Source organism: Pholis gunnellus, assembly GCF_910591455.1.
Source record: "Pholis gunnellus genome assembly, chromosome: 3".
NCBI classification, from domain to species: Eukaryota; Metazoa; Chordata; class Actinopteri; order Perciformes; family Pholidae; genus Pholis; species Pholis gunnellus.
Genome location: NC_136529.1, coordinates 6,892,620 through 6,907,385, shown reverse-complemented (window position 1 = coordinate 6,907,385; position 14,766 = coordinate 6,892,620). Strand labels below are relative to the sequence as shown.

The following is a 14,766-nucleotide window of genomic DNA, read 5'->3' as shown; positions in this document are numbered from 1 at the left end:
TCAGGGCAGACAGACACCGAAGATCTCTTCCTGTTTTCCAAACTCCTCATCATGTTCTTTCAGAGAAAAACTTTTCTTCCCTGCGTGTGTGTGACGACTCTGAAGTCTTCCTCTGCCTCAAACTTTGTATGAACTTGCCTTGTTTTGTTTTTTACAAAGGCTTCTGGGAGTTGAGAGCAAAGGCGAAATCTTTTCAGATTTTCTCTGGCGCCTTTTTTGAGGTTGCGGCATTGCGCATCTTTGGTAAAAAAAAAGAAGTTTTTAAGGCCTGTGTGAGATTGTTGAAACTGTAAAGACAAGTGGAGCGTGTGGCATCCATCATCTGTCACTTAGCAGTTTGGATTTCAGATTTGTTGCTTCAGATGAACGAAGGTAGTGATGACAAAGAATTCATCTCAGTCCAGTTTATTCTTGGTATTTTTAACAAGCTGTCTTCGCTCGGTACGCAAAATACTCAGAAAAACATTCTTCTACAGCGTCATGCTCTCTTTTCCTCCGCATATTCTGAAGTGTTTCTAGGCCAAATATCCCGCTCTTGTACCTTAAATCTCCATTTACCCTTAATGATTGAAATGGATTTAACAGAAAGGATCAGAGTTTATAAAAATCTGTTTAACCTTCGTCCTCCCCCTCAGCTACAATCTCCCCTTAGGGATCAAACTGGAATTAAAAGGTGAATCAACTAAGATTTAAGCTCTCAGCTAGACCGAGCAGGTGGTCACACTGTACGTACAGGCGTATACTGCATGTATAGAGCTGCGGATGATATTGCAACTATGAAAACCTCGTGTGCCAAAAATATCTGTTCTGATCACGGTGAGTTTTGAGTTTATCCAAAGGGCTTTGAGAGGGTTTCATTTATTTGACCTGCTTACAAGAACGAGGGTCACACAATCCGAAGAAATGCACCCGGAGATAGGCCGGTCACGATAAATACGTTATCGACTTTTCATACAATACATTTACATGACCTCCATCATTTTTACATTATCGACTTATGGACATGACCTCCAAGACTTCTTGCTTTATAGGTAGATTTTGATGTATTTTTTACATTCCAATTCCAATGTCTGAATTTACTTAGGAATTAAAAGTTCATCGCTCTTCTAAAGGGTGTAATTGCATTATTATGCTCATGGTCTTGAATGGCAACATATCATCCAACAAAAGTAGTTCCCGTTGAGCACATTTTTGATGAGAAAGGTGATGGTTTTAACATAGGATAACTGTGACCTCTGCACTTAACAGAACCAGATGTGAAATGACCAACCGTTCATGTTTCCTTATATGTATCAGTTTGTGCTCAACATGTGGCTTGTATTCTATGTTTTCATGTTATCGTTGCTTGCACTGCCTTTAATATGCCCTCATGGAATAAATGAAATAGTTTTGAACTGAATTTAACTGAATGTATTTATTATGGAATTATGTTGGAATGCAGTCAAATCCCTCAGAATGGAATCCATATCATGATGTTAAGCACTCATTATCTTTGAAAATACCAGAAAATGAAACACCTGCGCTCTAAAAGGGTCACCGCTTAGTATGAAAACAGTTAGATCTAACTCTGTGGTACTGACCACTTTGTGAGAGTACATGTCACTTGGATAGATTTCCTTCCACCACCGCCATGTTTTTATTGACCCTTTCCTGCCTCTGCCTCTGTCTCTGCAGGGAAAGTATTGAACACGGACCTGCGCCACTACCTCAGTCTGCAGTTTCAGAAGGGCTCGCTGGACCACAAGCTCCAACAGATCATACGGGACAACCTCTACCTACGCACCATCCCCTGTAAGTACACAACTGCATTCACTACACTCTTGCAAGCACAAAGCAAACCAGGAATCTACAGTATGACCCACTTTCAGTGCATATGGGTTTTCATCTGAAGCACCTTATGGGAACAATGAGGATGTTCTTCATCTGTCACACAGCTGGAAATGCAACCCACTAGTGTTCTCTTTCTATTACGCTACACAGGACTGTATACACACTCCACACTCACAAACGAACGCAGCTGCTCACTGCACTCATGCGTTTTCATCCTCTCACAGTGCCCTGTCACACACTCTACAACACACACACACACACACACACACACACACTTCAGTGTCACCATAGCAACCCGATCAAGGACGTCTCCCTAACCCCCATGTGACTTATTTACTTCTGCGCCGCATCATCGCAGTATAAACCATATTCTTTCCCTGAAGGACCCTGTGTTCTCCATCTGCTGCCCTTTGTCCCCCCCCGATGACATTCCGCTCAGAGAATTAGTAACTACTATTCTTTAATGGAGTGCTAAATGAAACGGTTGGTACTGTGGACTGCCAAGAACCACACTGCACAGAACAGCAGCTGTATGTGCTTTCAGAGTGACAGTAATTCATGCCTAATTGAAATGTCCATTGATTGCAATATATGTTGCAAAAAACGATGCAAAACAGCTGTTGATCTAATAGTCTGTATAATTTATTCTTTTTATGTATTTGTAACTAATCGGTAGTGGCAAATGGACTTGTAGACAACATTTTGTATCTATAAAGTGTCAACACTTTTCGCTTCATAGCCTGACGCTTCTGTATATTTTGGGGTTTGGGTTTTAGATGTTCTAATCTTTTCAAATGAAGGCGTGAAAATTACCTAAATTAGAGTGAAACGGCTGTTAGTACAGTAAAGGTGCAGATTAATATCCTGATTAAGGTTTGTGTCGGAAATACTATAAACAGCGTCAGTCTGTGTATAAATAGTGTGAATTACAGTAGCAGCAAAGATGATTATAAGCTTAAAAAGGCTTGGTAATTTACATTCCATTTATCATAAGGGCCTGAACAACTGTAACTGAATTTAAGACATCCCCTCTGTGATACTCTCGTACATTTTCAAAGAGATATCGCAGTACATCTGTAAAGCACCGGATGACGTGTGGAAGTGAAATTGCAGGAACCGGAGACGTGACTAAGACTCGGTACCAGTAATCCTGAAACAGTGATGATGTTCACACAGATATTTTAGCCTAAATATTCTCCACGTCCTGCTGCAGACCGGCTCTGCTCAGAGGAGCACCGTAATTGAGTGTAGTCGAGGTTTTAGTCACATGCAGAGCGACTGTTCCTGAGGCGACGACAGACTCTGAGGCACAGCTCTGTCAAAAACAAGCAGCATCTCTGCTCTCTGCTCCCCGAGGGCTGGAGGTGTCTCTCTGTCTTGTTCAGAGGAGACCTCGGATGCACACGTGTGACATCTTTTAGGAAGTAAGCTGCTTACCTTTCATGTATATATAATTTCTTTAAGTTTTTTTTGGTTTGTTTGTTTGTTTTAGAAGTGGAGAGTTATATTTCTTACAGCCCTCATATACCACCAATTTTTTCTTTTCCTCCTTTGACTGTTTCCTTTATTCACTCATGCTCCCTCTGTATTTCATATACCTGTCAGTCACGTTCGGAGCTTTGCTGTAACTTGAATTTATTTATTTTTCAAAGCTCAGTAACAGTGGATGGAGAAAAGTCTTCAGGGATCTCTCGTCCAAGACAACCTGATATTCCACACACACACACACACACACACACACACACACACACCCTGATCTTAACCACCACTGCAAACATGGTTTCCAATTTATTTTTTCCCCTGTACAATGGTGGCGGTCGTTGAGGTTTTTACGACTCCTCAACCACCCATTCATCATCAGCAGCCAGTGGGCTCGCTGCATTAGACCGGCTCTCTAATCCCCGGCTTGAATTACTGTTTTAATGAGCAAGAGACCAGGACTCGCACAGTGACGGCACCTCCATCATTCATTCGCTCGCTTTCAGTCTCCCATCCTTCACCCTCTCTTTTTCACTTTCACTTTTTCTCTGTTTCAATTACCCTATCCTGCCTTTCAAAAAAAAACAAAAAAAAAACTGGTTGGTTCACTCAGTTGGTTTTTCTGTTTGAAGCGTTCTTCATATTTCTGAGTTGATTTTGGTTACACAAGTGTAAAAATAGAAAAAGAAAAACTAGAAAAGAAAAAATATATGTTTAAATTGATTGTATTTACCACTTTGCTAAGCAGCAAACGATACTAATGTAATAATGTTGTGATGTTCGACTAGAAATCAAAGCTACAGTGGAATCAGTATTCAGGAGCATGAAGAAGGTCCTTATACACTGCATGCTGTCTACAAACGCCTGCCGTAAAAGCTTGATTTGTTACATTCACATCACTGAGAGGACTACTTTATATTTTTTAATTGTCATTCATGCTTTTAGGTTGAAGAAAGTCCTCTTTACAAATAAATGCTTTTTTGTAAGAAGGCTTTGTTTTGTACATGGAGAACAAAACGTTTGTTTGATCGTTCAACCAGACTAGAATGAAATAGAATAGAAAAGGGCAGAAAGAGACAAAGCAACCCTCTGAGCAACAGTTGAATATGAATAGAATAAATCTTCAGTCATTGATGAAAGAATTTAAATTGGAGATTTAAATAGGAACAAGGTCCTTTTTCAGTGTCAAGTGCGCAATAACGCCTTTAACAAGCTGGAATATTGAGAGGTGTGTTGCTTTAGCAAAGCTCTTCGTAAAGCGTCGCAAGAGAAATAGGTCAGTGTAGGGTTAGAATATCAGCTGAAAATACTGACTGTTCTAACCTGTTCAATTCAACCTGAACAGACTGCAGAGGGCCCAAAGAAAAACTGCTTCCCAAAGTTTTAAGAGCCCAAATGCACCATTGTAATTTATTTAGGATCTAGAGTCACTTATGCTTTTATAGACTGGAAATCACTGGATCAACTAAACAGAACTTTTAATCACTTAATCCGTCTTCTTTTGGAAACAAAACTATTTCAAATGTGCATTTGGTGTCTGAATCATACTGCTTTTGTCTCTGTTGAAATTCATTGTCGGAGGAAAGACGAAAAACATCAATATAACAGCTGATTCCTAACTTTTGAACTGTAATGTGCATCACTTGATTCAGAGCGGCTGTGGGTCCCAAATTGAGCCTTAGACCATTAATTACAGTAACATACAGTACACACATATTTCCTCTGAAATGCAAAGTTTGAAATACAGACATCAGCTCTATATTTGAGAGCATCAATTCATGTGTGTGGGCTCCTTGCTCATCTGTCCTCAAACATATAATCTCTACATGCATTGTCTGTCTGGAATTATGCTTCTGCAGACAACTGGCCAAACTGAACCACATTGGACCAAGAAGCCACAAAACAAGGTGCTTGTTGAGGCTTGTCTCCTGCTTCCTCTCACCTCCCAGAGCTCACTCTCTATCACCTGCTTTTACTGCTGTTATTTCGCTCCCATAGCTTCGCCCTCTAAACGTGCTGTACATGCTTGACAGCTTTTTGACACTGAAACGGGATCTTTTCTTTCTCACCGTGCGAGACCGAGACTTTTGGAAGAAGCACACAAGGCAGGTTGAGTAGTCGTATGCCAGTTGAATGTGTTGAATGTCACATATTGATGAGGATGGATTTATATCCCAAATGTGTTGACAATCAGGCAGACTGCAAGAGGATTAGCAGATGCGGTTTGTGTCACTCTGCCAGTGGTCCACTTCACTTAACTACCAGCCAGCCACACTGCTGTACTCCCATACAACTGCAGCTGATCTGTGCTGTCTTGTTTGTGTGTCCGACCAGCACCACAGGGTCAGTTCTGCTGAGCTGCAGCACTTTGGGGCCCATAATGAAAGCCAGTTATGAAACCTAAAAGAGGAATGTTCAAATAGAAACTGAAAGAGAGACAGGCATTGAGCGTGGGCTGTAACGGAGGGATGGGAGAGAAAAGTGATGAGCAGAGAGACAAAGAGAGCAAGCTCCTTAGGGTCTCTGTGTGGTAAATCCCTGAGTCTCCTTCACTGGGCCTTGGGAAGGGCTTCATCTCATTTGGACTCTTACGAAAACGCTGGAGAAGGAGCTGTGGAGAGGACAAAGGGAGGAGGATTTCTAAACGAGGACGAAGAGCTCAGGGTCACACGCCGTCCCTCGACTCCCTGCTGAGATCAGAGATGGGCGGAAAGAGTTTGATCTGACTCAAAGTCTCCTTCTCACTTATGCACGGACATGCAGGGCCAAATTGGTAAACGTCATGGACACATACAGCTGTAAGCTGTGACCTCTCTGCCTGCTTCGTTGCAACTATTTCAGGAGCAAATTCTCCCATAGACGGTATATCAGAAGTCAACTTAGTCACCGCGACATCACCCAACGGTTTGTGGACTGCTGTTTTGAAGCCTCGAATTCAGAATTATTTTTGCAACCAAAAGGAGTCGCCCCCTGATGGCCATCAAAAAGAATGCAGGTTTAAGGCGCTTCAGCTTTGGCTTCACTTTTCAGACCCTGGGTTGTCGGTCTTGTCTTCATGGTCCGTCCTCTCCCTCTCTTCCTCAGTTGACTAATATGAGATTTTAAGATAATGGTAGATAATGGTAGAAGATTCACGTGTGAAGTCGTTGTGTGTTTCTTGTTAAATGTTAATAGCTGTGCTCTGGTTTTACAACATAACAACAGCAGACCAAGCCACATTTCAGAGCCCTCGGTATCTTAAAAGCGAACACTTCACAAAAGGACCAAAAGACTTTGGCTTTGATCCTCCTTCCTCTCCCTCGTTCCCTTTGTCTTTCTCGCCATTTCAACAGCAAAGCCCCAAAGTCCCAACATTAAACTATGCACGGAATCACCATGTTAAATTTATGGCCTGCCATTTCTGACTGACTACCTCTGATGTTCCCATCGTGACATCCTCTCAGCACAGACGGTTCGAAAAATAGGTCTCAGCGGTGCACAGGCCTGAGACCTTGCAAGACTGAAGTGACAATTTGTTTCAGTCCAGGATAGACAGACACACATGGCTGTGACCACTGTGTGTGGCCATGAAAATTAAAGGAATAGTGTGACATTTGGGGAAATATGCTTGTTTGTTTTCTCGCCAAGAGTTTGCTGAGGGTAAACACAAAGTAACAGCCAACAAACAGCTGGTTTGCTCAGCTTAGGATAAAGACTGGAAACAGGTAAACTAGCTTCCTCCCAAAGGGCGAAAAATGATCTCCTTATATCTCAACCTGTGCAAAATCTGAGAAAATAGAAAGATAACGGTGTATAATTAAACGGTGGGTTATATGCAGGACTATTTCTTTGCACAAAGTGACTTGCTGGATTCTTGACGTCATTATTAGGTTGCCTGGCAACCAGCGGAATCTCTGAATTGTCTTTTCTGCATTTTGGATTTTGCTCAGATTTAACAAACAAGATAACACGTTCATTAGTGAGCTTTGACGGTGCTGGCGGGCAGATTTTGTCCCGTTTCCAGTCTTTACACTGAGCCGAGCACACTTGATGCCGGCTGTAGCTACTTACTGTTCAGAGACACGAGAGCCGTAGCGATCCACTGATCTAACTCTTAGCAAGAAAGCGATTCGGTCATTTCCCCAAATGTCGAAATATTCCGAATGCTGTAACCTCTGCACAATACAAATGCATTCCCTGATATACTAGCCAATACTATGTATAACTTTGTATTTCTGACACCAATGTTTCTATGGTAAAGCCTTTCTAACGCATCACCTCTTGTCTGGTTTAATTAACTGCATTGCATCGACTGCTCCCTTTTTCAACATACACTGAGCATTTTGTTTGAAGGACCAGCCTCCAACAGTTTATTTAAAGGCCTATTCAAAGTGCCACCGCCTGTATTTGGAAGGATGGTGCGACAGCATGTTTCAAATTTCTGTTGCTTTCAGTCAGATGTCCCCTCAAAGCTCAGCAAGCCCTCATTATATTGTCAGCGACTGATCCCCCAATAGGAGGCTTATGGTATAGTACATCAGTGTGACGTTTGGGGAGATATTTGGCAGGTACATAACTGTGGCTCAAGTAATTGGGCTACAGGGGACATTTTTGAGTGACCAAAGCCAGTGCGGGCAGGCAAAGAAGTTGGTAATGAGAAGCAGCAGAGGCTGGCATTCCTACACACGATGCAATGTCAAATGCTGAAAGTGCGGTGTGATATCAAGGCGCACCGTGGAAGGAAGCTTCTCTGATGTATTTTCTTGCTTCTTTTTCAAACTGCTTTTACTCCGCTGCTCGGGTGCAGAGAAGGCTGTCGCCGTCCAATTAGCGAGGAAATATGAGAGCGGAAAAGACAAAAGGGGACGGAAACATAAAGTTAGTTAATAGGCCGTTCGTCCAGCACAGGCTGTACAGCGGCTTCGCTGCATATTGCCGCAGACACTACAAGTGACAAGAAGTTACTTGGGGTAGCCTATGCAACAACATATTCCAATGAGATCCCGCTGTGGTTGTACTAGAATATGCTGTTTAAGGTTTCAATGCAACAAATGTCATTGAACGGATTAGCAAATTTGTAATGTATAGTCAAATCACAGCGGCTGTTTGCAGATACAGTGAGGGTCAAATTGCGTAAAAAGTAATTAAACTCTGATCCTGATCCATCTCCTTCTGACTCATCTCATCCCTGCTGCAGGGCTCCTCCATGTGCCCTGATCTCCCCTGACACTGAAGTCAGGTTGATTTGAAATCGCCTGTTTGTTTTTGTTTTTTTAAATCGACCGGTGGCCTGCGCTGGTGTTTCTCAGCCTTCCTACCGCCCTCACGGCCGCTGTCCTCCCCACGACCCTGAAAAGGATTCACGGGCAGAGTGAGTGAGTGAATCTGTCCCATAACCATGGGCGGCAGTAAATTTAGGTGACAGACATCGGCGTGAAATGTAGCTCCGATGAGGTTCTCGCTGTGCGCTTTGTTTAGCCTTCCATGTAATAAATAACTGCTGCCCTGGCTCCTGTTCAGCCGAGGTTATTTCTATGGACTTCGCAAGTTTGGTGGCACGCCACTTAATTAGCCCTGAGTGCAATAATAGAACAGTCCTACTTATTTATTCATGGAATATGGTTTACATAATCCTCATGCTAATGTAATCATTTGGTGTCCATTTGCGCCTTGTGGATATTCATTCGGGGGTGGGTGGGTGGGTGGGGGGGCTTCCATCAGTGATTAAATAGACTGTGGCTTCACCACAGGAGCAACATCTGCACAGAATGTGTAATTTGCATTGACGGTGCCCTCTGTGATAGTGAACCTAAGCCACTCCTGGAGGTGACACAACCTATTGCTTTGATCGTTTTTCCCCTCCACAGTTTACTCGGCTGCTTTCTTCGTTTCAGCTGTAGCCAGTAGATACATCAAGAAAACCCCAATAATGACTTGTAGCTGCAGTTACTCATGGAGGATTAAATGAATACCGCCGCAGGCCCTCATCAATTATCCATCTTTCACAGGATGGCACCAGGTCTTTTGGGGTTTTCGTTCCAAAATGAGATATCCACTCTTTCTGGGAAATGTGCCGAAGCCTTGCACAGATCACAAAAACACTTTTACAAAACTGGATCTTCTGCATCTTATGAATCGTGAACGAGGAAGGTCAGTTGAAGATCTTCTTCAAAAAAAGACGTAAAACGTTGTAGAGCTGGAGCTGGATGAGAGGTTTCTCGGGTGAGGATCAAGGCTTTGACGCAACAAAAGCAGAATACAACCAAAGTCCTTTCATGAAGCGTCACATGATGTAACGTCATCATCCCAAAGCACTTATATCTCTCACCTGAAACATGCTGTGCATTTTATTTTGCATTTTTGTTTATCTTTCCAGGTACCACGCGGATTCCCCGAGACACGGAGGTGCCAGGAGTGGACTACAACTTCATCAGTATTGGAGACTTCAGGATCCTGGAGGAGAGTGGACTTCTACTGGAGAGTGGGACTTATGATGGTAAGTATCACCTCGGTGTTAACAATATGAGAAACCTGCATGTGTGTGGCCGCATGCATTCATGTGCGCCATTCACGCTGACAGCTCCCCCATAATGGAGTGACTGTAAGCTTGATATTCACAGTCGGTGTGAGTTACAGCCTGCCTAGAGAAACGTGACAAGCGGGACGGAATGTATTGATCAGTGAGACATGATTAAAGACTCGTTGGAAGTGACTGTCAGATTAGCAGCGATACTCGCCGCCCTTCAGATGAACTCCACTGTTCTGTTCCTCCACGCTGTCTGTGGAACGGGCCGCTGAAGTATGCAGATTTTATATTTAAATATAAATGGATTCACTGTAGAAATGAGGACGTGGTTGTAACTTCTTTTGTCAGCAGGGATTGAACTAAGCCTCACATTTACCAAAGAGTACACCTTTTGCCAACCAGCCTTTTACATCCACAAATAACCAGCAGATGACGACAGTTGTGGTATGCAGGTTACTCATTTTATTGCAGGCATTCAAACAATTAAGTTGCTAAACAGTGAATTAAAGAGCCTTAGCCACCATTGTAGACACATGTTCTGTGTAGGCCCGACATCAAACACATGCACGCGCATGTTGGTAACGGAAGTGGCATTTTTCCCAGCCATCCATAAACATTGAAATAAAACTGTTAAGAGCATTACATGTCTGGTTGTTGCATGTTTGGTTGTCAGAATCGTTATTCCAACAGCAGACTCAAGTTATACAGAATTTAGAGCAACAGGTGTTTCAGTTTAACGAGTGACCGTGTTAACTGGTGACTTTCAGCCGAATGCGGCCGTGGTTGCTCGTAGTCACCTCAGTAAATGGTGGGCGTAGATTGTAAACACTAATGAGTATCTATTTAAAATGGACTTTTACGAGGAGACCAATATGTTCTGAGAGTCACCCGTTAACATGGTCACTCGTTAAGCTGAAACACCAGCTGTGTCCATGACTTTATTAAGCTATTAAACGCGTTGACTAGATATTCATATATGTATTGTATATGTAGGCTTGCGCTTGTTTGTAATTGAGGTTTTTTATGTGCCCAATATACAGTAGACCACAATAGAGTCTGAGCACGCAAGTGACTGGACCTGGTGTGACCTTATGTAAACTAGTCAGATAAACCTGCCTGCCCTCCTCCTCACAGACACTGTCTCATCACAACCAAAATTCAAAGCTTTCAAAAGCATTACAAAAAAAAAGAAAACTTCTCTTTACTCTTCAAAAGCACCTTTGATATACGTTCATTTGAACTGCACCTGGAGACAGTAAACATGTCAGTGGCGACTGATACTTTACAACAAGTAGACAAGCCCAGTCATGTTGCTTCCAGTAGGAAGTTTACACAAGGAGGGATATTTCAGCTTGGCGAACAGCTGAATGGCCAAGTATTTACCATTTCTAACACCTTAGACTACAATGAAGCATAAGCACTTGCCGTGCTTTTAAAGGTCTTGGAAAGTCAGACGGTCGCGGTGTATTTGTGTCACGAGGGGATTGGAGCCGAGGATTTCTCGCACATTGCGCAATGATTATAGCAATAACATGATAATCTTCCTCTCTCTTTAAGCTCGTTCTTTCTTACTGCAAATCCAGGCTGCTGTGAAATGGGAGGGGGATTTTTCTAAATGCTTGATGGGCAACCTCTTGTCGCCTCAATGGACCTTCCCTGCGCCATTCACTCGTTCCCATTCAGCCGCATCTCGTACTTCCTATATGGATGGAGAATTAAAAGATAAAGTCAAATCCTCATCCAGTGAGAAAGCGCCTTAAGTGTGAGAGTCGCTTCTTACGGGTGTGCACAAGTGTGTGTTTGTGGAAGTTTGTGTATGTGCATTCGTGGACCGCTAAGTGCAAATTCTAACTTGTTGAGGCAGGTTCTTCCAACGGTCTCTGATCCCTGATAAGGTGCCAGTCCACCCCCCACACCCCTTGTCCTTGTAGCCCAGTGCCAGCAATGACATTAAAACACACACACAAACTGTATGAGCGTGCACTTGCGCAGAGAACAAATCTAAGAACTCGAAGATCAGCTTTCAGGAGCAGCCAAATCGCCCACGAGCTGTCCTTCATCTGTGAGCTGAAGCCAGGTGGGATTTACACCTTCATAAAGAGGTTGACCGTGGGTAGAGAGGGAGAGATGGAGAGCAAACTGAGGAAGAGCACATAATAAAGAGAGAGAGAGAGGGTTGATATAGAGGCATACTCCCGGTGGAACCCCCCCCCCCCCCCCCTTCCTCCTCCTTTTGCAAGGGAAGCAGGACTGGCTGCGTGCAGATGTGTGGATTAGCTTCTCAAAAGCTGGAAGGTTTGAGCATACGATCCCCGAGAGAGAACTGAACACTCGGATAGTGACTGCCCTCCCCCCAATCCCTCCTCTCTTCCTCTAAAAAACAGTCAGCACCAACGGCTGCTGTGGCAGAGAGGGTTGATCTCTCAGCAGCACAGTGAAGGAAGTAATTGGATCGAGGAATGAGATTTACTCCATTTGGTTGTGGTTGAAGCGCAGCCTTGATAATTTCTTTGAAAAAGAGGAAGATAAACAAGGACGAACGTTCTCTCGTAATAGGTCACATGGGTTGCATTTCTTCTGTGAAGAGCTCCTGAATTAGCTTCAGTTTAAAAGCGAACAGTAAGCGAGTTTCACTCAAGGTACTGCGCTAATGGTATTCTTAGCTAATCATAATGGGCTCGCTAATAGTCCCAAAAGACTTCGTCTGAATGCTCGTTATGATAATGGTTCATGTGTAATGTTTTTTTTTTCCCCTCTACCTAGAAAATATTTCATGGGAGTCATTTAACGCATTGTACACATCATTTCAACTTAAACGCCCTCTCTTTATCAATCATCCTGCCATCCATGACCACGTTGATCTCTCAGGAAAAAGCTGATCAGAGGTCAGCACACAACTCACGTAAACACTAGCCAGGGTTAGACCGTTTTCTGTGGGTCCGGGCTGTTCTGTAATTGGTAGTGTACATGCCGGAGGGTCCCGGGTCGCCTCGCCAAGCAGACACGTCAGCCATCTGCGCCAAGCGCTGAGAGCACATCTTTTTGGGCTCTCAGGTCCCTCCTCAGTCTCGGCGCCTCAGAGGTTCACGTCGGGTCACTCTCTCCGAGCAGAGCAGCCTGGACAAGAACTGAATATCTAAGTGCAGTGAAGTGCAAGACTGGAGAGACAGCTGCCAGGAAAATAAAGTTATGCACATAGAGGGTTTTTTTTCCTCTGGTAAATGACATTTTTAATCCGCTACCAGGGAATGCAAAATTCTGCCAAATCGAGATCCACGTCGAAAATCTGTTGTTTTGGGATCCCCATCGTGATAATGAGTCTGATTTTAACGAGGAAGGGAAACAGACCTGGAGATTAAATTGAATGTGAGTGGGAGTGCAGTACTCATGCATGAGTGGCAATGTGTGGTGTGCTGGGTGGATGGTTGTGTGTGTGAGTCTCTGGGACCGCGCCGCTGCCTGTTTCGTGATCTTGGCAAGATGAAAACCTGCTGATGACCTTGTGTAGCTCATGCATAGTGCCCTTGACAACAGGAGTTCTTTTCATCACCGGCAGCGGATTTCCCCCACCATGAAATTGCTCGCACGCCAGTTAAAAAGCAGCGGCCCGCTCTTCCTGGCTCATGAACCCGTTGCGACGCGAGGATCACAAGTAACGTCGGACAAGCTCCCCTGCTCATCAGCTTATGAGGCCTCCCTCCGTCTATGGTGGCTAATGGCGTCACAAATCTTCACCGATGCGCTGCTTTCACGGACCTCCGTATCTGCGACACCCATTTATCAGGGGCCAAGAGACACGTTTGTAAGTAATTAATCACAGACGGAGCGTCTGGCTGATGAATGGCAGCGTGCGGCAGGAGACAGGCGGGGGATTAGCCAGCAGACCCAATCTCTCCTCGCTGCCGTGGTGCCACCCCTGTTAATGAAGCCATCTTTGACAAATGCGGATGAGTGTCGCTTAGTAAACACAGCGAGTCGAGCGACAAGGAGGGAGGGGCCGGCTTTCATCCAGCCTCCTTCCCCTCCTCAACCTTCCCGCTGCTTTGAGGGAGCTGTAACCCAGTTTGCCGTGCATTGCAGTTGGCACGCTCGAGGAGAAGAGGCCGCACTTCGAGACGGGCTCCCTAATCAGAGGAGACCGTCGTGGTGGTACGGTATCGTGCCGTAAAGCTGTTCCTCCCAGCATGCACGGCGTTGTCAGCTTTGCCTCTTTGTACCAAGCTATAAAAAGATCTGGAGTTGATAAATCAGCATCTGCATGTTCACGCTTAAGTACATCTGAGGTTCATAATGCCATGGTCCAATGGAATCGAGTTTAGGCTAATTACATTTCTGAAAACCCCTATTTCCCAGCAGCATCTCTCCCTGTTCTTCAACTAATCTAATTATAAATCCTGATTTAGCAGAGTAGTAGGCTCACTCTTATATGATCACTTATTGTAAGAACTGAGTAAATATTTGACACAACTGCTGAATTGTAAATTCTTAAGTAATAATACATTATTTGATATCATTGCGTGAAGACATCTGACAGAGCAGCATTTAGCGAACAAATAATTGTAAAAAAAATGGCAGGGATGTAAATCAGTATGCTCATTATTTATAATCCTAATGGAGGTTGAATAATTACTTATTCCACACCTAAATTGAGTTCCACATACTGCTCCCCAGCCATACATCGATGGATCACCCCATGAGCTAAATGAGCAAATCATTTAACAAAGTTTTGCACTCCATCCCCTCTCTTTACGGAGTGCACTGAATATTTATAATCCGTAACACAAGGTTTTTCATCATTAGGGGAAAAAAAAAGAGCAAGCTGAGATTTAGATAATTGCTGTATTCAATGATCAGTGTAATTAGTTGCTGGCAAACTCCAAGTGAAGGAATTTTAATGTTACATGAGTCATGACAGCCCTGTGGTGCAGTTATCGAGGGAAAACAAAGCAGGG

The 14,766-nt window shown here is 43.8% G+C and overlaps 1 protein-coding gene across 1 annotated transcript in view; it reads left to right on the top strand.

The window, feature by feature from the left end:
* magi3b (membrane associated guanylate kinase, WW and PDZ domain containing 3b) overlaps positions 1-14,766 on the top strand; it is a 120,466-nt gene that overhangs the window by 78,207 nt on the left and 27,493 nt on the right. The window contains exons 2-3 of the mRNA XM_079185224.1: positions 1,675-1,791; positions 9,665-9,784. Of these exons, the coding sequence (XP_079041350.1) occupies positions 1,675-1,791; positions 9,665-9,784 (237 nt within the window). The remainder of the gene's footprint in view (positions 1-1,674; positions 1,792-9,664; positions 9,785-14,766) is intronic.